Source organism: Dermacentor andersoni, chromosome 5 (assembly GCF_023375885.2).
Source record: "Dermacentor andersoni chromosome 5, qqDerAnde1_hic_scaffold, whole genome shotgun sequence".
Classification (NCBI taxonomy): domain Eukaryota; kingdom Metazoa; phylum Arthropoda; class Arachnida; order Ixodida; family Ixodidae; genus Dermacentor; species Dermacentor andersoni.
In genome coordinates, this window is record NC_092818.1 from 66,713,174 (window position 1) to 66,737,759 (window position 24,586).

Sequence of the window (24,586 nt, forward strand, 5' to 3'; positions counted from 1 at the left end):
ATCAAGTAATCCGAATACTTTCCTTCAGTCCTTACCGTTGCGATGTGTCAAACCTGCTCATCACCCACAACTTCCTGTCAATGTAAAAACTTGTAAAGTTTATTCTTGTGATATTTTTCTTCGGAATCGTACATGATCTGAATCCACCGAGAACCTCAGGGGAAAATTTTCCAGTAAACACAAAGCCAACTAGATTCTCTTGTAATAAAAATGTCGTGTGGCCAAAAGTGCACTAATTATTGAATAAACGAGAAGAAAGGGGGTTAACCGAGGGGCCCGATTTTTATTAGTCATACCATAAGAAGCCAACAAACACTGACACCAAGGACAACATAGGGGAAATTCCTTGTGCTTAATAAATGAAAGAAAGAAACGATAAATTAATGGAAATTAAAGTGGAAATGCGAAATGCGAAGGTTGTGGGTTCGGTTACAACCTGCGGCAAGTTGTTTTTTCATCTACTTTAATTTCCATATTTCCATGTGTGCGAACGCTGAGAATTGTTCCCTCGTTTGGCCGCACGCAAAGTGGGGCGTACTCAGTGATCCCATTTGGCGAGGAGTTCATTTAAGAGCGGCACATAACTAGGGTACTTATGGCGCAGCTCGCAATGTAATACGTTGGCGGGAAAGACATTCATTGAAAAGCGGCACATACTCGGTGCAATTGTGGCGCAGCCTTGATTGCAGACTGAACAATCCATCAGAAGATGGAAGAGGCCGTCTGAAGCCGCGAAGATCTCTTTTCTAGAGCCCAATAAATGTTTTCCGATCCGATTCAAAGCGTCGGGTTGTTGTCCTTGAGGAACCCTTGTGGTGGCGATATACCTGCTACTTCAGTGAGGACAGACGTTCATATCATTTTGCCTGCTGCAACATCTGCACAAAAATGTTCGCGAAGATTCCCAGCGCTGTATTTGCAGAAAAATAAGTACAATATACACCGCAGCTGAAAAACCCTCCTCGTACCCTGTATGCGTGGTCATCTCTCTCCACTCTGAGGCCCTCTTGTAAAATTATTTACTGAAAGGTAGAGAGGGGAGAGAGAGATAGAAGAGAGGAAAGTCATGGAGACGTACGTCCGGTTTGCACTGCGGTAACGGGGTACAGTGATGAAAAAAAAAGAGAGAGAGAGACCACAGTTTCGCGCACATCAGAAGGTTCGCACCGAGTCTGCCAACGGTCGCCAAGACCTGTCGACTTAAGGTACTGCAATAACGATTTCGCGCTTTCTGTGCCATAGATGAGTGCGGCCATGATCCAAATTTCTTCATTTCCCAAAGTGGTCTCAAGTCCAGCCTGTTCAATGCTGTCCGGAGAGCTTCACGCTCAACGCCGTATTGGGGACAGAGAAATGTGTTCAGTCGTTTCTGTAGTTCCACACTTGAGGTTATCGTACTTGTTAACGAAGAACGTGCCAACCAAACAGCGGTTATTGCTATTTGGAACACCTTGCTCTCTAGGGCACGTTCGGGCCTCGGTTGGGCATCGTTTGCTGTCGGGACGGGCCGGGTTGGGCAGTCAGGCAGGTTAAATTTTTTTGAGGCTCGGGCTGGGCCCAGGTCTCGCTTTGAGCCAGCGGGACAGGCTCGGTTGGATATAGTTTAACATATGACTAGACCAGTCCGATCATAAGAAGCTAACAAATAAAGACGCGAAGGATACGTACTCGTGATGTCTGCGGCAGAAAGGATGTTCAACATCCGCCAATGTTTGCGAGTGGTGGCGCTGGCTAACACTCCCAGAGTTAGTTCTAGCAGTAACACAAATACTCTAGAAAGTGGATGGAAAGCATCGCACGCGTAAAGCCCGGGATGCATGGAGCGTTCTTTCACGGTGAACATTGCGCGGCAAAAATAGACGCGGCGGGATGACGCCGGTGGTTCGCTGGCTTCGCTTACATGCAGCGACAAACTGGCGGGCGTCGCCGCGCGCTCGCCGCATATGTCTCAGTGTTGCCAGACTTTACGAATCTGTTTCTGGATAAGAAAAAAAAAAGAATCGGTAGGATATTTACTGTATTAGTTGTTACTAACTAAACGACTTCGAAAAAAGTTTCATAGAGACGCTTACGAACGATTTCTACACATTTCATTGAGCTGCAAGCATTTTAGCGGGCTGGCTTTGCGCCGTCTGGCTACGTTGAGTGCGCTGCTGCACCACGGAGTGCAGGCGTTGCAGAAGGTTTTGTGGTTCTCCAACACCGACGTCTACCTGTGTAAAAATAAATTGTGGCGATTCATGTTTACTTCAGTTTCAGTTCCTGTTTGAAGGCCTCCTCCAAGAACTAGCATTTAGTACTGCAACCGAAGAGGATAGAATTATCGATATTTGGCGTGAAATGGCCCTGTCACCGGCTCTCGTTCTCGGTGTCCCAGGCATTGCGTTTAAGTAATCTCCCTTGTGTTGTCCTTGGTGTCTGTGTGTTGGCTTCTTATATGATTAATAAAAATCGGGCCCCTCGGTTAACCCTCTTTCTTTTCGTTCATTACATCAGTCCGAGAATCACGGCCTCTGCAGTGCGAAACATGCCTCGGGCACTGACCGTTGCTTTAACTCTGCAATTTCGGCGCTTTCTTTGAGGGAGGAGGAGGAGGGAGGAATAATCAACATGGTACTAGCCTTCTATAGCTTACTCATTACTATATGCTGTGAAAGTGATGTCAGCCTCTTTTTGTCTAACGAAAACACTACGCTCTACTGGATGACAGCGCTAGCAGGCCCCGGTCAAGACGCGAGTTTTCCGTCAACGCCGTCATGTGCCACTTCTGTCGTGCTACGGTAGAGATGTCCTAGCGTTGAAGGTGTTACAATGTTCAGATGTTACATGCCTAGAACCATCATTAGATTGCGAAATCATTAAAGAAAGCGTCCTAGAAACGAAATCATTAGAAACGTCATTATACCGCTCGATGTGCTACGCTTCTGGAACGGCCAGTAGTTGACGCGAATGACAACACGGAGCATTCAAGTGGATATATTTTTGTTATCGCGTACTTCGACGAAGCTGGAACTGGTATCCCAGGACATTGCGCACAGGATGGCGCGCGGGCGAGAGTGAAGTGCTCAAACAGTTTGGGGACGAAATTGTTCATTTAATTTAGGTGTAGGCATGAGAAATGTCCTCTGTGGGGATGCGTGACTCTCACGCCTCCCCTGAGATCTAGTTTTCCCGCATAGCTCGTCTCCTGCAGGGCGGCTTCGCCCGTCGCGTGACCTGGCGCCCGCGGCGGTCGGAGTGGTTGAAGCGCAGTGCGAGAGATGGCGCTAGTGTTGCGCTGCGGCGGGGTTACTTGGGCGCCGGGAGACAGGCGCTTCGGTCTTTCCCGGCGGGGCGGCGCACGGCGTGGACGTCCCGCGCGCGCGCGGCGACCCATGCTTCTGCGAGACCGCCTCGCGTGGCCGCCTTCGAACGCACGACCGTTGGCGTGACCGAACACGCGAACGACCAGGCGTTGGGATCCAGCATGGGGCGAACATATTCGCTCGCCATCCGGTCGCTCGGTGAGTCGGACTTCTAGATTTGTCGCGCGCCCATCGGCATGTTTTGTGGATAGCAACTCGGCTAGCTGGCATTGATCTATGAAGGGTGCAATAAATGCCCTTGTGACTGTTTGCACTACTGTGTTGTCGTTCCTTTGTCCCAAGAGTACGGAGGAGAAACCCATCATATCTCCCACACCTCCAATATCACTCGTATTGCAATGCATGGATATGCAGTAACTCTGGCCAGAATGGAAGACATCACTTCTTGCAAGTGCCAACAAGCGAAAAAAATTTTTTTTTTCCGCTTGAAATGCATAAGTGCACCTTCTTTTTACGCGTGCGCTCTACGAATCATTTTTAACTTCTCTTTTTGTTGCAGGCACAATAAATAGTTTGGCTGCGCTGTCTACTCATGTATTTCTCTATGCACTGCCCCCATTTTCCCGGTGAACATCGCAGCGGGTTCGATGCCCGATCTAGAGAGTCACTTTGGCAAGAAAATGCTTACGCTGTGCGCGTTATTCGTTTGCGCGGAATCAACGATGCAAACGACTACAGATCACAGCGCATGCATCAGATGCAGAGCACTGCTGCGTGGCATACGCTCGTCGCTATATTGAATTTAAGTGCCTTCGCCTGTGTGCATCTCGTTACACCTTCTCTCTCCCTTCTTTCTATTCCCCTTCTCCCATCCCCCAGTGTAGGGTAGCCAACCAGACTACTGACTGGTTAACATCCCTGCCTTCCTGTATTCTTCTCTCTCTCTCGTACGAGTGTTAGGCAAGGGGTTGTCCATTTTTTATTCCGTTGCATTATAAGCAGATTTAGTAACTTGGACAACGCTAATCGTTGCTGGAATGCAATATTACGCGTAATGCTGCAACACATGCTCTGGACTATTTCATTACCTTCCGTGAACAATGTTTGTAGCCCTGCCACATGTCGAGAAACATTCACTTACAAAAACCAGAGGGTGTCTTGGTGTTCCACGAACTGGCCGCCCTCAGCTATATTGGTATGTCTTCCGCCTGGCAATAGTGTTGACAGTGCCTCTTGTATAATTTTGCCTTCACTGCGAGGACAGCGTTGCAGAAGCCAAAAACGAAAGTCGCCAGCTTTCCGCTGCTGAAGCTCTATGTTCACATCAAGTTATTTTAAAGCGAAAGAATAACTTGATCTGTAATACTAACTTACCCATCTACGACGCCGAAGAAGTTGCTTTACCGCGAGATTAGGGTTAATTGTAGAGAAAACGCCTAAAGTAAGACGGGCCAGCAGCGCCATTTTGAAGTACCCGCACCTGCTCACAGTCGCGTCAGGTATCTTGACGGCATCTGTTCTCGTCGTAGTGTTTTTTTTTTATGCATAAAAGTGTACTTTCGGCGTGTGCCAGATATGGCGAGCATCGGAGACAGTCTACTTAGACAGCTATGCAGATAGCCGAGAGCCCAAGTAATGAAATGCGTCTGGAAGACTGTGGGACGGCGCCTCGGTGACCCGACGCCACTTCGCGGCGACTAGAGAGAGAAAGTTAAGAGCGCACATTTCTGCATTTTTACGTCTTTGCGAGTGCTGATCGACCAATTAAGAACGCACCGTCCTTCGCAATGAGAGCATGGGAAAGCATTATATTTTTGCTGTACGTGGCAAAACCACGATGATTATGAAGTGTGCAGCAGTGAGGTATTCGGGATTAATTTCAACCACCTAAGGTTCTTTAAATCGCACCCAATGTACGATAAAAGAGTTTTTGCATTTCGCCGTCATCGAACTGCGAACGTCGCGGCCGGGATTCGATATCGGGTCATCGGGCTTAGCAGCGCACCATTTATAGTCTATGCGCCACCACGACGGGTATAAGCGAGTAGAGAAGCCTCTGTGCGTTTTCTGCTCAGACGACCTTCCCGTCAAGCTGAGTAAGCTTCTTACTGAGCGGCAATATCGTTTGGACAGCACCGTAGCCTGAATAGTTTTTGACTACGACGCTGTCTTCGCGCAGCTGTCGTTTTTGAAGTCCTCGTCAGAATTGTAACGAGGCTTAAGGTGGCCGCTGACCACTTAGCAATCTACTTTGCCGCTTACGGGGACATTGAAACAGTGCCCACCTTTCACGTTGAAGAAACGAAAGCTGGAACTCGTTGAGGTCGCAGAACATTCGCGGCACACAAGAACGAGAAGATACTTCGAAATTCGTGAAGAGACACTGATGAGCTGGCGCCTTGGCTCTGCCTTTGACATCCATTTCTTTCTCTTTTAATACATTATCGATAGCTGAATTAACGAACCTACTCGACATACTTTACCAATGTAACTTGTAGTATTTATCGTTAGTGTCCATTTTGCACTCACCTTTAGAGTCCGACACTTGGCCATGCAACGGATTCCAGAAAGCACACTTACCTAAACACGTTTTATTTCAGAAATGCATGAAAAGCATGCCATGTTTGTAAAACCTCGAAGTCGTTCATTTTTGAGAAGAAATTATATAACGGGGTCGCGGAAGCAGAGTGACGACGCTGCTTGGCCAGCAATAGAAACAGGACTCTGAGTTCTGCGCGGCAAATTTCGGGGTTAAAAAAAAGCGTACGGCATCCTGAAATGGGTGACCTTTACATCCTTGTGCCAAGAAAAGCGAGCGACTGAGATGTGCAGCAGCAGCTCAGGTTTGTTCTGGCAAAGAAAAAAAAAAGTCAATTGTGACCTAGAGGAGGAAAAAAAAAACGCCACTCTCGACAAGTCCACTGTTTTAAAGCCTAAAAATTGCGAACAACATTAGATCGAGACGAAACACTTAAAAAACAGTTAAAACGAAACAACAACGCCAACTTTCCTCGAACGCCGCGTCTGCTCACAAGGAAGGTCTCGAAGATCACGCACGCGTCACGTAGAGTGGCGCCCCCTATCGGCTCACCAGCGCCGCGCACCAAAATGTCTTCGCGCAATAAAGAAAAAAAAAAACAGATAAACCACTCGCACACCACGGCTCACTCGTTGCTCCTTCGAAACTGTCTTCACGTCTGGAACGTGACGCAGATTGGTCCGCAACGCACGGGTTCATCGTCGTCGTTGAAGCCGCACGCACAGCAGCAGCCTGGCTTTCTTTCTTGTTCTTGTATTTGTTTTTTTTTCTTTCGACACGACTGCGCAAGCGCCGCTTTGAGAGGCGCGTGCCGTCTGGAACGTCGACATCGGGCCTAGTAGATGTTGGACGATATCCAATCGGACGAGCTGCTGACCCTGTGGTAAATGCCGGGCTGGTAGTTTTTGGCGCAGGAGTAGCCCGCCGACACGATGCCGATCAGGTAGTAGACGCCGTAGTCGTTCAGCATCAGCGGACCACCCGAGTCACCCTGCAAAAAGAAAGGTTACAAGGAAACAACAACAGCGTTTTAGTAGATCTGCGCGATCGTGTAGTGGGCGTACATTAAGGGACGCGTCAACTGACTACGAGTCCCTGAAGGGTCTAAATGTCCGTAATGCATGTTGATGCATTTTTTACTCGCAATCCAACCTGAAATCACGTGCCAGAGCTATAGTTTCTGCGTGCACGTAATTTTGGTTCACGACAGCGCCGTCTGCCATCGGGTACCAGGAAGCCTAATTGTCAGCAAGGCCAGGCTGTAGGTCCCGAAATAGCGGTCTCAACGTATCACGTTTTCCGCGTGGTACCGCGTGGTAAGTGCCGGTGAAATATATAGGAACGCGAACTCTTTTCTTATAAACTACATATCAGGAATGCAAAGCCGGTGACTATTCGCGCTTGTCAACCCTTCCAATTGATACTGAATGAATGAATGAATGAATCGCTGCCAAGATGAAAGCACGTAAGCGCAAAAGCGACGAACCCGGAGTCTTGAGGATTATAGGTGTATCTCAAAACCGCATCAGCTTGAAGGGCCGCAGGCGGTGGCAAATGAAACTCGTGGACGCGTTTCGCTCTGTGGTATATTGCAGCAACGCCTGCCAACGCACACTCGCGTTAAGTATGAGCTGCTACACAGCGCCCGTTTTTTTTTTCATTCTCGAGAAACGAGTCGCAGCACTGCTTACTACTACGGGTTACACTGACGATCAACCGGCACCATAAGTGACGACTTTCAGTAAAGAAAGATGGCAGTATTGCGATCAAATGTCATTCTTTTCCAGATAGCGAGCATTATCCGCACTCGCACTGCCCACGTTGTCGCATCGAACCTAACAAAAACTGCGCGCAGACTTCCTTCTTGTCACTGCGCACGAGACGACTCTCGTTGGTACAGGAAGTACGGCGGTTGGCAGAGGTGGCAGAGAGAACATTAGGAAACGCACACATGGCAGGACTGGTCGTAGAATTATTTGGCGACTCGCAATGGCAATATTTTTATTTGTGAAGCACTCCTATCGAGGCTGCACACTTCGACGCAGTGAAACGAGTTCAACGAACGGACTCACCGACGAGTGCGTTCAGCGCGTGTCACTAAAATTTCCCTTGTAACAGCCTGCTGAGGACACTAGCAGCGAAGTACGCTTGCTCACAGTAAGCTAAATTTGCCAGTGTGACGGAATATAGCGCCTCATCCGCTTTAAAATAACGAGACTCATTACTAAAACAAACGTACAAGACGGTAAGTACGGAGATGCTTTGAGAAAGTTTGATACACTGACGACATTACATCAGTTTCGCTCTGCCTGCGCGGGAGCGATTACAGCGCGATGCCAAGTCGCGCTGACGGAAAAGCGGCAAGTATGAAATCCGACGACTGCGTCATATCGCAAAATTCCAAGTGAAAACCATTGTGGAATGAACCCGTAAAGCTTACGAATTGTGTAGTTAGGCATATGTGGCTGTGTAGTTAGGCATATTTGGCCGAGCAGTCGTTCGGAACAACGCATGGTCGATTTTTGCCACATTTTATTCCAGTTGTTGGCGACACATGCAAGACCGACCGCGTATTTCGTTGTCTTCAATAGAGATCTTCAAGTGATGCGTCACCGTGATACGTTAGGCTCTCTGCGCGTGCTGTCCAGCCGCGGAACCACGTTAAACGTGCCGAGAGATCAACGTTTGTAGCATGCCGTGCTCGAGTACCGTGATAAAGCGTAGAATCAAATTAATGGGAACAGTGAACTTAAATTACAGAGCGCTCCGCATCGCCAACGCATCACCAACGCTAATGCTGTTGTGTCACCTGCTACGTGGAAAGCAAAAAGATTTCCTGGCTTCGTGCGATCTCTCTAAAGTTATCAGTTTGAAAACAAGCAGCTGATCTCTCTAATAAGGGCAGAACATCTCTAATACTTTGTCTTCGCCTTGAGGCGTCACAAAGTTATAGCTGATTTTGCTTATTATTTATCTCTTTTTTTATGTCACATGGGAGAGAAAGTAGTAAGTGCGAATTCGGATCGAAGCGAGTGACGTAGGATCGTTTGGACTCTGCCGTGTTACGCAAGTATAGTAACCTACTGCCGTATTCAGCAGCATAAAACGCGTATGCGCATTGGGCCTAAATTATCGTGCATTACGCACAGCTAAATCTAATGGCACCACCTTGTGTCGTTGGTTATACATGTGTGAATGTGCGTGCTAGGTAAAGAGGTTGCAAGCAAGGCACATTCAGTTGTTTCATTTCACTCATTTGTGCTTCTCCACCATAGAAGAAAAGCAAACAAAGGCATGTGCACTGGCTGTCAGCATGCTACGCCATGCACACAGTTCCGCGCGCGCGCTCCATAGTTTCTTGAATTTCGCTGCGAATTCGAATTTTAACGCGATGTTTGACTTTCAAGACTGCCACCGCTCCGAGAGCCCGGTCGGTAGTCACACGCCATTATTTTGAATTGCTACACTGATAGAAAATTCAAGGGCACTTAGGTATCCCTACGTGGATGAATGCGAAAGCATTGCGGCCTCACTCCGATGACATCTCGGCTTCGTTCGCGTACTTGCGTGGACGTCCAAACGAGCTGGGCACAGCTGCTGACTGATAAGTCCAAGTCGAAGGTTGATCCATCGAGTGCACGACAGAAGTCACGGAAATCACCGCCCCCACAGGCAGCGCCGCGACGTGCGGCGCTATGTACTGACCGGACAGTTTCCGCTTACCGGCAACTACCGCTTATGTTACGGTAATCGTTACCGGGAATCGCTTGCGGCGAACGCTATGAGCGAAGACGAGCTTCCTGGTTCGTTATTTTTAACGCGACAGCGTTAAGGAGCCCGTGCAGCAGAAAATCCGGCGTTGTCCCGCATCGGCGTCCTGCATCGGCGTTGGACGTCGCTTCGGCAAAAATAATTTCGAACCAAATTCCGAACCACGCATGCGCAACCACTTCTCTACCACCGAAGTTGCTCACACCTTGTATTCCCTTCTTTACAAAGTTATTCCTCGGAATTTTGACAACATAACCAAACGTCATGAAAAAAAAAAAAAAACACCGACAGCGCATGTCCTTTAGGTTAGCATTCATAATACAAAAAAGACGTGAGGCGAGCAGACAGGACACAAGAGTAGAGAAGTGGACAACACGAACGCCGACTATCGTCTGAAGGGAGCACTGAGGCGAAAAAAGGAAGACACAAAACTCATCTGCGCAAGCTCAGGAATGGTATCACCACCTGTCAGTCGGGTACATGTGCCGGTCTACGTAAGAGATAACTGTTAAAGCACTCAATCTCTTATGTAAAGTAATCGAAGGCTGACTCACGCATGCACTTCCACCATTACTGACTCACTCACCATGCGTGAGCCAGCATTCGATTACTTTACATAAGAGATTAAGTGCTTTAACAGTTATCTCTTACGTAGACCGGCACATGTACCCGACTGACACGTGGTGATACCATTCCTGAGCTTGCACTGATGAGTTTTGTGTCTTCTTTCTTTTTTCGCCTCAGTGCTCCCTTCAGTTAATAGTTGCGTTCGTGTTGTCCACTTCTCTACTCTTGTGTCTTGTCTGCACGCCTCACCTCTTTTGCATTATTTTGCACTAGCTCATCGCATGTCACGACCTCAACGGCGGCAGAACTAACGGCCCTGCGTCGAGCACTGGAATTCATTGATTCTGAAAGACCTAGAAAATGGGCTGTGTTCTGCGATTAAAACCAGCACTACAGGGCACGCAGTCAGTTCTCCGACACGGATGTCATGACCAATTGACATACGAAGTTGTGAAACTTTACCATGATGTCCAACAAAAAGGTCACGAGGTCGTTTTTCAATGGATACCTGGTCACTGTGGAATCAGTGGCAATGATTCCGCCGATAACGCTGCTAGCACAGCACATCAAGGAGAGCACAGCGTTTCAATTCCGCTTTCGAGGACTGATGCTGCAAAGCAGCTTCGACACCTGGCACGCAGTCTCACAGTGACCGAGTGGAACTCACCAAACTTACGACTCACGCGACTGCATCGACTAAACCCCTCCCTGCAACTCCGACCTCCACTCGGACTTCCTCGACGTGAAGCTACGCTTCTCTGTCGCCTTTGGTTAGGAGTGGCCTTCACAAAGGCATACTCTACATTAATTGGAATGGCTGACAGTGCAGCTTGCGAGGTCTGTGGCACCGAAGAAAACACCGACCACCTGCTGTGCCACTGTCCAAGATATGCCTCAGAGAGACAAGAACTCGCCAAAGCTTTCCAAAAACTGGACAATCGGCCGCTTTCTGTGCAGGTGCTGCTAGAACACCGCCCCCATCGCCCGTCGGCCCATAAAGCGGTGAAGGCGCTTTTGTGTTTCTTAAGGACGACGGGTTTGTGCGACCATCTGTGACTATTAACGCGATTTCTGTAAGACCACTCGGATCAGCGAACTCGCCGCAATTTCCTTCTTTCCTTCCCTCCTCTCTCTCCCTGTGATCTTTGTTTCCCCCTTTCCCATTCCCCCGGTGTAGGGTAGCCAACCGGACGTTATTCTGGTTAACCTCCCTGCTTTCTACTTTTCTCTTTCCTCCTTCCTACCAACTAGCTCAGCTTTCTGTCGTTCTCAGGTTTATGTTAGCTCTTCTCAAACTAAAATATTAAAAGTGCCAAATAGTAACAGGAGATTGACTCACGCAAGAGGCCGCGTTTCTACCAGAAAGCTCGCCTTCGTTAATAGTTTGCAGCCAGCGTTTCCCGGTAAACGTTAGTTATATAAGCTCCAGTTGCTAGAAGGCATGAAAAGCAGAAAAGGGTCTGAACGCCATCACGTTCCACTCTTAAAGGCGAAGTTTAAGCGTCCTCCAAATTTGTTTCCTTCCCCCGCACGGTCGACACCGCCGCTGCCGCAGATTCCCGGAGGCGAGTGCCATCTGGTGGTGTTTCAAGGAACCCGAGGGCCCACGCAGCACGCGGTTCCCTTTGATTGGCTGCGACCACGCGACTTTTTGTAGCATCTCCGGCCATGCCACCGGATTTCCCGCTTCATGCGCCATATAATGCTTTCGCATTATTAACTAAGAGCAGGAGTGGTAGCGGCCACGAGATCCTGCCGTCAGCTCCTCCAACTTTAGTTTTCCTTGCCAGGCACATGCTCTCGCTTTAAGCAGTGCTTTTTCTTTTTTGCATGCAGGCCAGTTTTGTTGTTTTCTAGCAAAACCTTGACGATATCGAACGTCATACATTCCTCAAATGTAGCGTGCCTGTAACCATGTTCAACTCATTCGCAGCCTCTTTGGATTTTGGATTTTACGTACGTGCCAAAATGACGATGTGGCCATTAGGAATGCAGTATTGGGGAACTCCCGAGTGATGTTTTGACAACCTAGGGTTGTTTAATGTGCACCTAAATTTAAGTGCGCGGGCGTTTTTTTGAATTCATAACCCTCCAGAATGCGTCCGCCGATGCGGGGATACGAACGCACGCCCTCAGCAGCGCAACGCCGTATATCCACTGGGCAACCGAGGCGCGTTAAGTTTACAAAGTTCAATACACTTGATGGATGGTTCGAGTAAATCGTTATTCTCATAGATTACAACTCCGTTGAATCTCAGTAGGTTCACGCCCTTTACGGAATCGACGCGTGCCTTGATAGTAAGTGCAGACACAATGCTTGTTTCAGCAAAGTCCATCGCGGGATGGACTTTGATGAAAAAAAGCAAAGAAAGAAAAGCCTGATAGTTGGCGCATGGGCACGGTGCATCACGATATAAACAGCAGCTACCTGTTCTCCAGCTTAAGTATGAGCAGTTCATACTGAACTTTCCTAAGTAACTGCGTAAAATGCTCTGGAAGCTTTGCCGCCGACTGAGTGACGAGACGAAATTGTATCGGGATATCCGCGAAGCGACGCCCTGCAGTGTGCTACGTCTCCGAACTTTGAGATCAGCTGCCTGACGGCCTTAGCCTATAGCGACAATCTGTGATTAGCGTATGCCACGCCATGGCTTCGTACAGTTATATAAACAGGGAGCCCCAAATATCTTGCACCAAGATTTAAAAGTGTGCAAATGCCACGTAGCTGCACCGAAACAAGGGAATGTTTCCCGTCGCTTGGAGAGTATTTCTTTGCGTTGGGCCTTATTACATAATTAGTCTTAATCGGGTTACCAAATAATATAGTTAGATGAAAAGTGTCAATGAGAAACTTGCACATACACGAAAACCTCCCTATAAGCTCCCTGTTGCTCAGTACGCGCTAGACACGTAAAGTACCTCGAGCGGCCGGTTGCGCGGCAATTTTGCGTGCATTTGGGGGCTTCCTGCACGCTCAGAAAAAACACTTATGTAGCACGTATTGAGCAACAGAAAGCTGTATCGGGAGTTTTTCATGTTGCTCTACAATTTTCTCATTGACACTTTTCATCCAAGTATAATATTTGAGAAGTTGAACAATTCATTAATACTAATTCTGCAATTAGGTGGAATGCAAGAAATAATCTTAGTATCTCCAAGCGACGGCAAGCAATATTACCTTGGTTCTGTAACAGCTACGCGGCATGTGCATGTTTTTTTTTTAAATATTGGTGCATGATAGCTGGGACACCCTGTATAAATATTTTCCCCACTGAGCTAACTAACGAAGATGGTGACGTTTATTCTGTTAATCTTTTCTTACTCGAGAAGTGTCAGCCGATTATCTCGTTATACATGTATTTGTTAGAAATGAGAACGACAAACGCCTGGAGACACCGTGCAGTTAAGAGGTACAGACGAGGAAGTAAATGCAATGAGGCTAAGCAAGGCAGAGCCTGGTTGGGTACCGTACATTTGGGGATGAAAAAAAAGGATAGATCAGAAAATGGAAATATAGCGAAGATAAAATGGCAGTCATTGGGAAATACCAGTTGAGCAGTTCGCTATATTGGCCCAAGTACCGCAGCCTAGCTGCAGGCGCTTTTCTCCGAAACTAGGCCGCCATCAAAAAGATAAAAAAGGGGGGAGGGCAGCGGTCAACGGCTGCAGGATACCTACGAGTGAAAATTCAGTGTATATGAAAGCAAGAGGGGGAGGGCGTGGGGACGAGGGAGGGGAGGAGTGACGGACGAAGTGCTGATGACCACCCAAACACCTGCGCGCGCCATGTCACAACCGGCCACGGCCCCAAGCACCGAAAGAGGAATGCAGGGACGAGGTCAGCGGCGCTATATATCGCACGACCCAACGCGAACGCCGCATACCGCTACGCGATAAGAGGGAGAGAGTGCCGCCGAAAGCGACGGCCCTTTCAAAGCACCGCCATTCTCCCGCAAGGCGCCTTTGTCGGGGCGCCGAAAAAAAACACGGAGCTTATATAACCGGGTCGCGCGCAGTACCCCTTTTTCTTTTCCGTCTCTCCACAAGCCACCGTTATTTTCATCGCGCCGTTTCACGCCGCAGGCACTCAATTTTCTCTCGCCGAGCACGTTGAATACCGCATAATGAGAAACCCCGCCGTAAGAGACCGAGGGTACGTCCCTGCACACCTCGGAGACGTCGCCCTCCCACACGCCCTCGCGGCGACCCATAAGCGGTAACGACTATATACGGAGAGGCACAGGACAGGCGCCGACCGGACACGATGACGGGTAAGGATAGCTCACGCCGCGCTTACGACGCGGCTGTCGATGTGTAGGACCGATAGGGAACGGCGCTCGTTTCGGGGGGACCGGCCGAGCGTGACGCAGTTCGCGACCGGCGCTGAAGGGGGGCTACTGCGTGGCGGCGCGCTGCATGCCCACGTGCGGGGAAATAAACAGCGTGGCGGCCAGAATGAAAGCACACGTTAGGACTCCTTGCCTGACAGGAGTCCTTGCCGCCTCGCTCGTAGCCGGCGCACAGCATTTCGTCGTGGATGCGAATGTTGATGCCCTGTCGCCGGTGCCAGTTCTCGCAGACCTCGTTGGGCAGCACTGGAACGTGAACGTGCTGCAGGACGCGCGGTCGCACCTTGGAGCCTGAAGGAAAAAGAAAAGGGCGCTATCATTGGCCTGTCTGAGCCGTCGGCAACAATACCGACTGCCCTGAAGCAGTTGACGTTTTCCACGCAGTCGATCGACCGCGGCTAACGTCCAGGTGAACACGGTACACGGCAGAACGGCATCAAGGGCAACGACTTCACGACTGCCTCGGTTCAAGCGAGTACAATTGGCAGTCGCGTTCGAAGCCCTGAGCAAGTGCTAACAGTAATTTTCGAGACCGAATCGAATTCGAATCGTAACGCACCAGGAGCGAATCTAATCGAATACCTTCTGAAGAGTTCTGAAAAATGAAGAGTCATTAATGCCATCGAATTTCACACCCTGGTATACAAACAATGTTAGCAAGTTTCTGCCAGTACAATGTGCATATTGTTGTGGTCTTGTTCAAAGCACAAGTGGAGCATTAACAGTAAGCAGGCAGTTTATTCGCTTACTCGGGAATCATTGGCGAGTGCGAATGACGTTGGTTTACCCGGAAAGGTCTGGCTTCCGCTATATCGTGCTCTGCTGCCTCGTTTCTCGTGTTTTAAGTCTACAGTGGCCACACGGATAGGATTTAGCGCACAGTTGGCGATCTCAAGTATTTGAAAAACATTCGTGTTTACCAATAGTGACCATTCAATTCCAAGAGAGAATCAAATAGAGCAATATTTGATTTCTTATTCGAGACTTCGGAATATTGGCATACCCCTAAAATATGGCTCTTATTTATTACAATTAATTGCAGTAACCATTATTCGCTTTAAAAGCATTATAGCGGGGGGGGGGGGGGGGAGGGTGCGTTGTGTGCGTTTTCTTCTAAGCAAGAAAGTGGTACATAGTGACACGCAAAAAACAAGGCTACAAAGAAATAGCGAAATAGTAACTATAGTAATTAACAGATATTCGACGTTTCATGTTCGATATTCGCTTTTTGCCGTACACATGGGCGTACTAGCAACAATTCTTCGTCACAAATTTGTTTGCACAAGCAAAGACCGTATAAGCGAAGCCTTAAGTGACTCACTGCGGAATCGTGGAAGTGGGTTCTTGCTTCCTAGATTGCATCCGTAAACCAAAATCATAGCGGCCGTGCTGTAAGGTTTCGTGTGCCGGTTTTACTTGCGCTACAACGGCTTCACCACCCATGCGTAAACACCTCTCATTAAAATCAGCTCGGCTGAAAAAACTCTGCAAGTTTCATTCCAAGCATAAATATTTTCTACAGATGACATACTGTGCAGACAACGCTTGACGAACTAGCTCTCTGAACAACTAATCGCTTTCACCGAAACATGCAATGACATGAGCAATCAGCGTCTTTAAGAATCGGAGGTAGATTTCTCCTTTTGTTTTTACGTGACATTCATTTTCATTGACATAAGGTCCCTTGTCTCCGTCTACAGCCTGATGCGTGGAAGTGTATAGCACCATTTATACCATTGTCCGCATTTTCCATTCTCTTGAGCGAGCTCGCGGGTTGGCCATACTCAGTGGAGCCTTGAACTAGGGCACCAACCCTGTGATTGCAGACAGAAGAATCCATCAGAAGATGGAAGAGGCCGTCTGAAGCCGCAAAGATCTCTTTTCTAGAGCCCAATAAATGTTTTCCGATCGGATTCTTAATCATTAAGTTGAAATATGTTTGCATCCCGCACCCTCTCATGCAAACTCTTATGTAGAACGAGAGTGCTGTAGAGGTAGAGAGGCTTGACGGACGGCATCTACTTCCTCGTTTAACACAAAGTACCGCGCACGGTTTGCCATAAGTCGTGCATTGTGCCCTGTGCTTCAGTTTTATCGCACATGCCTCCACCATTGGTCGGCCCACGGTATCATAGTCATTGGAGTTACTCATAAAACTCATAATAAATGTGCGAAAACTTGGGAAAACTTGCACAAACGCACGACCCTTCCGGCTCACAATACAGATTATTGTTTTATACAGCGTAGCATGAAACGCTCCAATAAGTTCTTCGAGAGAGACAACAAAATGAGGGAAAGCCAGGGAGGTTAAGCGATAAACCGTCCACTCGGCTACGTTACACAGGCGAAGGATGAAATAGGAATTAAGACGACAGAGAAAAAGGTTTCCTGAACAGATGCTCACACAAGGTATACGCCAGGTGCTGAAATGCGATTGCCATAAGACAGTACATCTTTAAAAAACCCAAAAGCGATTTCAGCGATTTCAGAGCCCTGTGTGGGATGTCAAAAAAAAAAAAAGAAAACTCGCAAAAACATTACCGCAGTGTGACAGCAAGACTGCCAGCTCTGACCGAGACTGACAACTCTGGACCGGCATGTGGTTCCAGTGTTGCGTCTACTCCTAAAAATGAATTCGCAAAAAAAAAAAAAAAGATGTTCAATATTGCTGGCATCAAAGAAATTCCAGGTGCACGGCCTCTGTGAAAAAAAGTGATCCTGTGCTTGTCCATGGAACTTTTACTGTATAATTACCGGGCGGATTGTGACCGCAAATTTGAAGGAAACAGTAGTTTTAGTCCGCTCGCACGAACTCGTGCCGAAAAATACGATGCAGCAGGAGAGCTTCAAGAAGAGCCCCTGTTCACTATACGACCGCGCATTTCTTTAGTTTGGCATGAATATGCTGAAAAAGGTAGCCTTCGTGTGTCGCGAAGACTTATCCATTTAATCATATTTAGCCTGACGAAGCACTTGGTCACTTCCTCTACTTTCACATGAGGTCTATACGTGGAGGTTGCTTCCAGAGAAGGTATGAGCCGTATTTCTTTGTTTCAAAATTCCCGAATCTTCCAAATAAGGTTTTTTAAAGGAAATAACTTCGCTGGTTGATTTGAAGGTGGAACGACTGTTGGACTATTGATACTAATAGTTCGTGCATATCGGATTGCGTCCCGATTCCCACTGACTATACTGTGGGCACTCGTAGCAGTAACACGAAATTTGTGAGCCCCCATCATTAGTCGGGTTTTTAAAGCAAAGCTGTCTGAGAACCCTCAAGGACTAGCTGACAGTGGCTGCTGCCGTGCCTGCTATTGACCTTGCAGGATAGCCTACATATAGTACCACAAGAATATAATGAATGCGTTTATATAGTAGACATCTGCATACTGTTGCTACAGATGTGACAGTGAGTTGATCTGTGACGCAATGTAGCAAGAAGTGGTACCTAGATCTCTTCGCTGCACAAAAACATGCCGATTCAGTGCATATCTTGGAATCTATTAGGTGAAGCTTTCGTGAAGGAGTTATTTAAATGCTATAAAACTGATTCAACACGTTGTGCAGCATAGGGAGTATGTCTTGCAGGTAAATCAGCAAGAAGCGGATCCCCCTCCCCCAGGCAACCACGGATTACACAGTCTGACCCCAAGATCAATGCAGTTTTCTGAGAGCAAGAGAGAGAGAAAGAGAGAGAAAGAGAGATTGGTTGACAGCAAAGTGGGAAACCTGCTGACCGCACCGTATGCATGTCTAGTGCACAGCCGACAGTCGAGCATCTGTCAGCAGTATGCTCAAAGGATGGGGAAAAATTCACACCGACCGTGTAGCCGCGCCAAACCATGGAAACAAAGGCATACAAAACTCCGCTTTAATTAAGGAATTGTAGGATTGAAGGAGTGTTTTTGCTGCGCTGGTAATATTTAGGCACCGTTTGTTGCACCTGCGGTGGTTCTGTCCGGAACGAGATTTGGTAGAATCGCGCATGATGTGAAGGTTTAGAAACATTTGGAATGCCATGCGTCATGGTGCAGCTAAGAGGGGGGGGGGGGGGGGTGAGAGGGAGGCAAAAATGAGAGTGCAGGAGCCTTTCGGCCAGAATCAACAGGATTTTGCAGAACTCGTCCATAACTCGACAAGCGTACGGCTGGTAAAATGAGCATTATGTAGCCTGGTAGCAGTATATAAGTACTTTTCATAGTATATTTTCGCAGAAAGGAACGCGAGTTTCAAGTTTAATCCGATGCACCGCCATGTGTTCTTTACCCGCGTTTATCCTGCGAGAAAGGGCGCGTGAAATTTATTATACAGGGTGTCCGAGCTAATTTTGTCAGAGTCCAAAAACATGCAAATGCTACGTAGTTGAGCATAACCGAGGTAATGTTTGCCGTCGCTTGGAGGTACTCAAACCATATTTCTCGTTCCGCCTAATTACATAATTAGTCGGAATTAATCAACTTCACAAATATAGGTGAAAAGCGTCAATGACAGAATTTTACAGCGACATGAAAAACTCCCGATACAGCTTTCCGTTGCTCAATACGTTCTACAAAACAGTTTTTTTTTTCCGAGAGTGAATGCAGTTCACAAATGCACGCAAAATTGCCGCGCGACAGGCCTGTTCAGGCACTCTGCGTGTACTCGCAGGCTTCTGTCATGCTCGGAAAAATATGCAGCACGTATTAAGGAACAGAAAGCTATATTAGCCGGGAGTCTCATGTCGCTCTACAATGTTCTTGTTGACACTTTTCATCTAATTACAATATTTGAGAAGTTCACTAATTAATTAAGGCTAATTAACCAATTACATGTCCGGCATGGGCCGGACATGTAATGAGGAGGGAAGATAACCGATGGTCATTAAGGGTTACGGACTGGATTCCAAGGGAAGGGAAGCGTAGTAGGGGGAGGCAGAAAGTTAGGTGGGCGGATGAGATTAAGAAGTTTGCAGGGACAACATGGCCACAATTAGTACATGACCGGGGTAGCTGGAGAAGTATGGGAGAGGCCTTTGCCCTGCAGTGGGCGTAACTAGGCTGATGATGAATTAACCAATTATGCGGAATGAATAAAGTAGTTTGAGTATCTCCAAGCGACGGCAAACAACATTACCTTTGTTCTGTCGAGCTACGTGGCATTTGCGTATTTTTAAACTCTGCCTAAAATTAGCTGGGACACCCTGCATAGCACCGTGGCACTCAACACAATATTAAGTGGTTTACTGTGAATTTCCAGATGCTGCCGCACGCAACCCAACAAACGAGCGTTTGCCATTCCACCGGCTAGTTTTCCAGGTTTACAAAAGAGTTCTCTTGCACTCACATCTGCGTTCTCAAAATCATTCCAACCTACAAGAACAGAAGATGAGAGATTCGGCAGCCCCGAGTCAGTTAAAATTAAATTATGGGGTTCCAAGAGCTAAAATAACGATCTCATTATGATGCACGCCGTAGTGTGGCGCTCCGAATTAACTCCGACCAAGCTGGTGCTCGTTGACGTGCTCCTCGATCTAAGTACAGAAGCGTTTCTTGCATTTCGCGCCTAAAGAAATGCGGCTAGTGCAACCGGAACAGAGTCGGCAATACCGTGTTCAGCAGTGTGCGACGCGATAGCCACTTAGTTAACGCGGCGTGTCAGCCCCGAGTCGGTGCGTGACTCGCGCTAAGCAGCTCCACTGCTGAGCACCCGTTCAGATGCACCTAGCAAACTCAGACACGCAAAATTGGTTTTCGCTTGAATGCCGCGGTGCACTGCTAAGTAACTCGCCATTATGTGCCCCTTCAAGCGGGCAAATTCATAAGTGGCGGTTCGGGTTAGAGCTGGCATGGTGGAGCAAGTACAGTTCTCGCGTGCGTCGGGTCCATGAGTCTGGAAGTGCTCCTGCAAAGCTTGAACGAATGCGCGGTTGGCCTGGCAGCGCAAGTAAGGCAAACACGGGAAACGGCAAGCAAACGAGCTCCGATTCGAATTAACGTAAGTCCCAAATAACCGCCTCAAAAAAGAAAAGGAGAAAGGGCGAAATATAGCAAAAGAAGTCGTAGCCGGTCCAGGCTCTCGGAGCACCAGATCCCTAAAGGGGCCTCCAGTTCGCACCTTGCGTTACATTGTGGCGAATAAAACCGCAATCGCAGGGCACTTCGGTTACGTTCAACCACCGAGAGAATTGAGGCCTTTTCATGTTCAGAAAGATAGCGCCACGTCTGGTATGCATCCATCATGAGCTTGTTAAGCAGCGAACTAGCGTTATATGAAAGTCGTTTCTTGTATCACTTTGATATTATCCGTGCCTTAGTACGCAGGCATGCACTGCGACTTGCTTTGCTATGATGTTTTGTGACAACGGTTGCAATCGTAATTCTCTTCCCTTATAACTTTAGTTTAGAGCCAGCGATATTCTGGTTCTCCAATCTTTTCTGTTTCCGTTTTACTTGCGCTTTTAGGCCAACCGTGCGTCACATCAACACTAAGCACTGAATTTAGGAAAAACGGCACCCCTCAGAAATCAGAGGTCGTGCTGAGGTTGAAAAAAAAATCAGAGGCTGAAATCAGAGGTTGGGCTGTTCGTAATGCGAACAGCCCAACGCTAAGCGTACCCGTTGTGGCGGTCAATAAAACTTGTGCTTGCACTGCATATATTAATTTTGGTTGTTTTTCAAATATGCTCGCTGGATTCTTGAACCTCAATGACAGCCTCAGTCATACGTTTATTAATTTTCTTAATTATATTAATTTTGGTTGTTTTTCAAGTACGCTCGCTGGATTCTTGAACCTCAATGACAGCCTCAGTCATACGTTTATTAATTTTATTAATAATTAATTTTTCCATGTTCCGACTCTCAAAAGCGTGAGGACTGCGTGCAGGAGGCTGTATGTGTCCAGCACTCCGTATGCTCGTGATTATCAATATCGATACCGCAATTGTCATTTACGCTGCAGTGTAATCAGCGACTGCCATAATCCCTAACTTGCTTCATTATAACAAAAGCAGATGATTCCGGAGTTTTAATACCTTCCCAAAACTCTGCAGTCGGTCCTGAGGGACGCCGTATTCGAACGCTAGGAATAAATTGTTTACCACTTGCGGTGCTTTAAAGAACAGGTAAAATCTAAGTAAGCGAGCGTTCTTGCGCCAAGAAATTCGCTTATGCACAACTTGCATGACAGCATCGATGTGCAATTCTAATATACGAGAAACATAATTCTGTTTCGCGGAAGCTCAAAGACCAAGCCTTCCATCTGTCGTTTGCTTATGTGAGAAAAATTACAGCTTGGCTGTAAAAGGGAGAGAAACGACTGGCATGCCCAAATACGTGCATACACTGCACGAGGCCCAGTGCTTCTACAGTTGGGCACCCGACACGTTTGTCTTGAGGTGGTAGAGAAAAGCTTGCGTGGTTCGCTGGGGCAGTTCTAAACGTTATTAAGAGGCACAGACACACTGCAAACGGCAAACGAGCGCGACATATGAGAAACGGACAAATAGGAAAGATATACGTGCCAGGCTCGAGGGCTCCCCAACCGGCGGCCTCGGCGACTCGAGCCACGAATTGGGCGTCCTTTGGCGGTAAGCATATGGGCATCACGTTGGCCCGGTAGGTGACCGGCCTGTCCAACACCAGCACGGCCACGTCGTAGCGGTCCGCCTGGGGCGTAAACCTGAAGTCCGGGTGCACCCGGATCTGGCGCACGCCGAACGTCTCGCTGGGCAGGCTCTCGACGTCAGAGTTGAGCACGTAGTCTCCTAGCGTCACGCGGATGCTGGACGGAGTGTACTGGTACCTGCGAGGAGCGAACAAAGACAGCAGTCTCGTCAATTAATGCCTCCGGAAACAGTCAGTGCGGGAACAAATTTAATAGGGGTCCGGTTAAACGTTCTCTGAAACCTGGCTTGTCTCTAAACTTTCAATATAAATACAGAAAAAAGTATCTTGGACATCCTGTTTAGTCACCTGCTTCGCCAACAGGTGTTGCTCAAGTGAGTTCTTTGTCGTATTTTAGCGATTTATTCAAATGAATCACTTCAAATGAAAAGTGATTGCGATTTGGACACTCATGGCGACGGCTGCTGCTTTCCACGTAATAGCAATAATATAAAAAAAATATTGTCAGACAAAGAATAAACGTCGCAGGTTTGAAAATCATACAGAAGAGTTGGCTTAAGGAAGTTAATGAAGTCCGCTTGTATTTCCTTTTCTACAGGTACACTATAACATACAGACAAAAGGCGCAGGTAAGTTGCATCACAAGCGTTATACCGAGTACGGACACAAACACGTATACCGAGTTTCGAGCACGTACAGTGCCGTCCACTACTGTGTAGAGCGCGCGAACGGTCGGCGATGATTTATTGGCATCCCCTTTGAAACGGGGCGGTGACGAATGGCCAACTAGCCTGCTTGATTTATTCACAACTACTGTACCTGTTTTTCATTGTAGCATTTCTGTATGCATCTCCATAATCTTTTTATCTCAGAACTTTTTTACTACCTCATATCGCTACCAACGCCTGTAACTGATCCGGTCACATTAATTTCTTCCCTTTTTTTTCCACCGTTACTCTAAACGTCTTGCTTAACAAGACTGATGGCCGGTCGATCCTTCAAACTATAAATCCAAGGTGTACGTTACCTCCACGTCTCACTGGGTGAATACCTTCGCATATGAGTTGTGATATATGCTAGGGGTCTCCAAATTTTTGCACATGACTTTTCTTGCGAATATCTGCGCCGGCTTCGCTCTGCGGGATAACACCTAGCAGCTGCTGGCTCCAAGATAGCGTGCCCAGGAGAGTGCGCGGCCTAATAAGCATGCAACCTTGACCGTGTTGCACTTAAGCAGAGGTGATGTTCGTAAGCGTCTTTGTTATCTCGAATAGTCCGTGAGCGCATCCGCGCGCTTTATCAACTCATACGCTTAATTCCGTGGCATTTGCTCCTGGGCACAATCACGGCCGGTCTTGAGGGGTGCGCGCGCTTCTCTTCTTAGAAGGAAAGCGCGCGCTCCCCTAGAGACCGGCCGTGGCACAATATGTCGGACTCAGCAACTGCCGCCAGGTGTCGCCCTGCTGAACAAGAAAGCAGCTGTCGCGGGAACAGGAAAGACCTAAGACGCGACCTTCTTGCAGAGCTAATCCTTCAGACTATATTTTCTTTCGAACGCAGAGCTCGCGCCTGTCCCGCCTCTTCCTTTGCCGGCACCGCGCGCTCCGTGGCGAGACTTTGCCACAGCGGCCCCCGCCTGGAGAGACGGTGTTTGCCAATGAAAGTGCTTGTAACGGCGAGGGGCTGGAGAAGAGGATGGTGAGGGAGTGGAAAGTGGATAAAACGGGATAATGTCAAAACTGTAAATGGTAGTGCTGTCGATGAAAGCAGGTTTGAGTGTTAACGGAAACGATTATTGGCTTGTCACCGACGTTAACTGAAGGGTTTGGGCTTGCCGGCCTAAAAAAACAAAATACAGTCCTGCATATGGAGGCCCCAGCGACCGTCGAGTAGCGTTGGCACGCCGAAAAACATGGGATGTATTCATGTCCTTGAAGGTTGAGGGTGCTTCTGCTCCCCATTGCCGTCGAACTAAATGCCAGCAGCAAGACCATCCTCACCTTTATGGTGTCTGCACAGACCTGAAATACGCCTCACCATCCCAGGAAGCAGGAAGAAGGCTAACATGCCGTCATTCAGTCACATCGGCAAGTTCAGCTGCTGCTGTGGTGATACCAACAAGATCCGTCAAAATACCGCTGAAAACGTCACATGTATTATCAACGACAGCTGCTGAACTGGTAGCATTGCGTGCGGCTCTTCATTTCATTCAGGAGGAACCACCCCATGCATGGTCAGTCTTCTGTGATTCCAAGGCAGCCCTACAGAGTACTCTCAGCCCTGCGCCATGGATCACATGAACAGCTCGTCGCAGAGATCAGAGAAGTACACCATCGCATAGTTGACGAAGGACACGATATCCTGTATCAGTGGTTACCTAGTCACTGTGGCATACGTGGCAATGATCTAGCAGACGCAGCTGCCCAATCTGCCCATGACGGCGTCAACTACGTT

General features: G+C 48.0%; 1 protein-coding gene across 2 annotated transcripts in view; it reads right to left on the reverse strand.

The window, feature by feature from the left end:
• Positions 1-5,881: 5,881 nt before the first annotated feature.
• LOC126530741 (brain-specific serine protease 4-like) overlaps positions 5,882-24,586 on the reverse strand; it is a 111,310-nt gene continuing 92,605 nt past the window's right edge. For both annotated transcript variants that reach the window (XM_072288197.1, XM_050178028.3), the window contains 3 exons: positions 22,030-22,310; positions 14,665-14,822; positions 5,882-6,835 (listed from right to left, as the gene is read on the reverse strand). In XM_072288197.1, the coding sequence (XP_072144298.1) occupies positions 6,680-6,835; positions 14,665-14,822; positions 22,030-22,310 (595 nt within the window). In that variant the 3' untranslated portion in view covers positions 5,882-6,679. The remainder of the gene's footprint in view (positions 6,836-14,664; positions 14,823-22,029; positions 22,311-24,586) is intronic.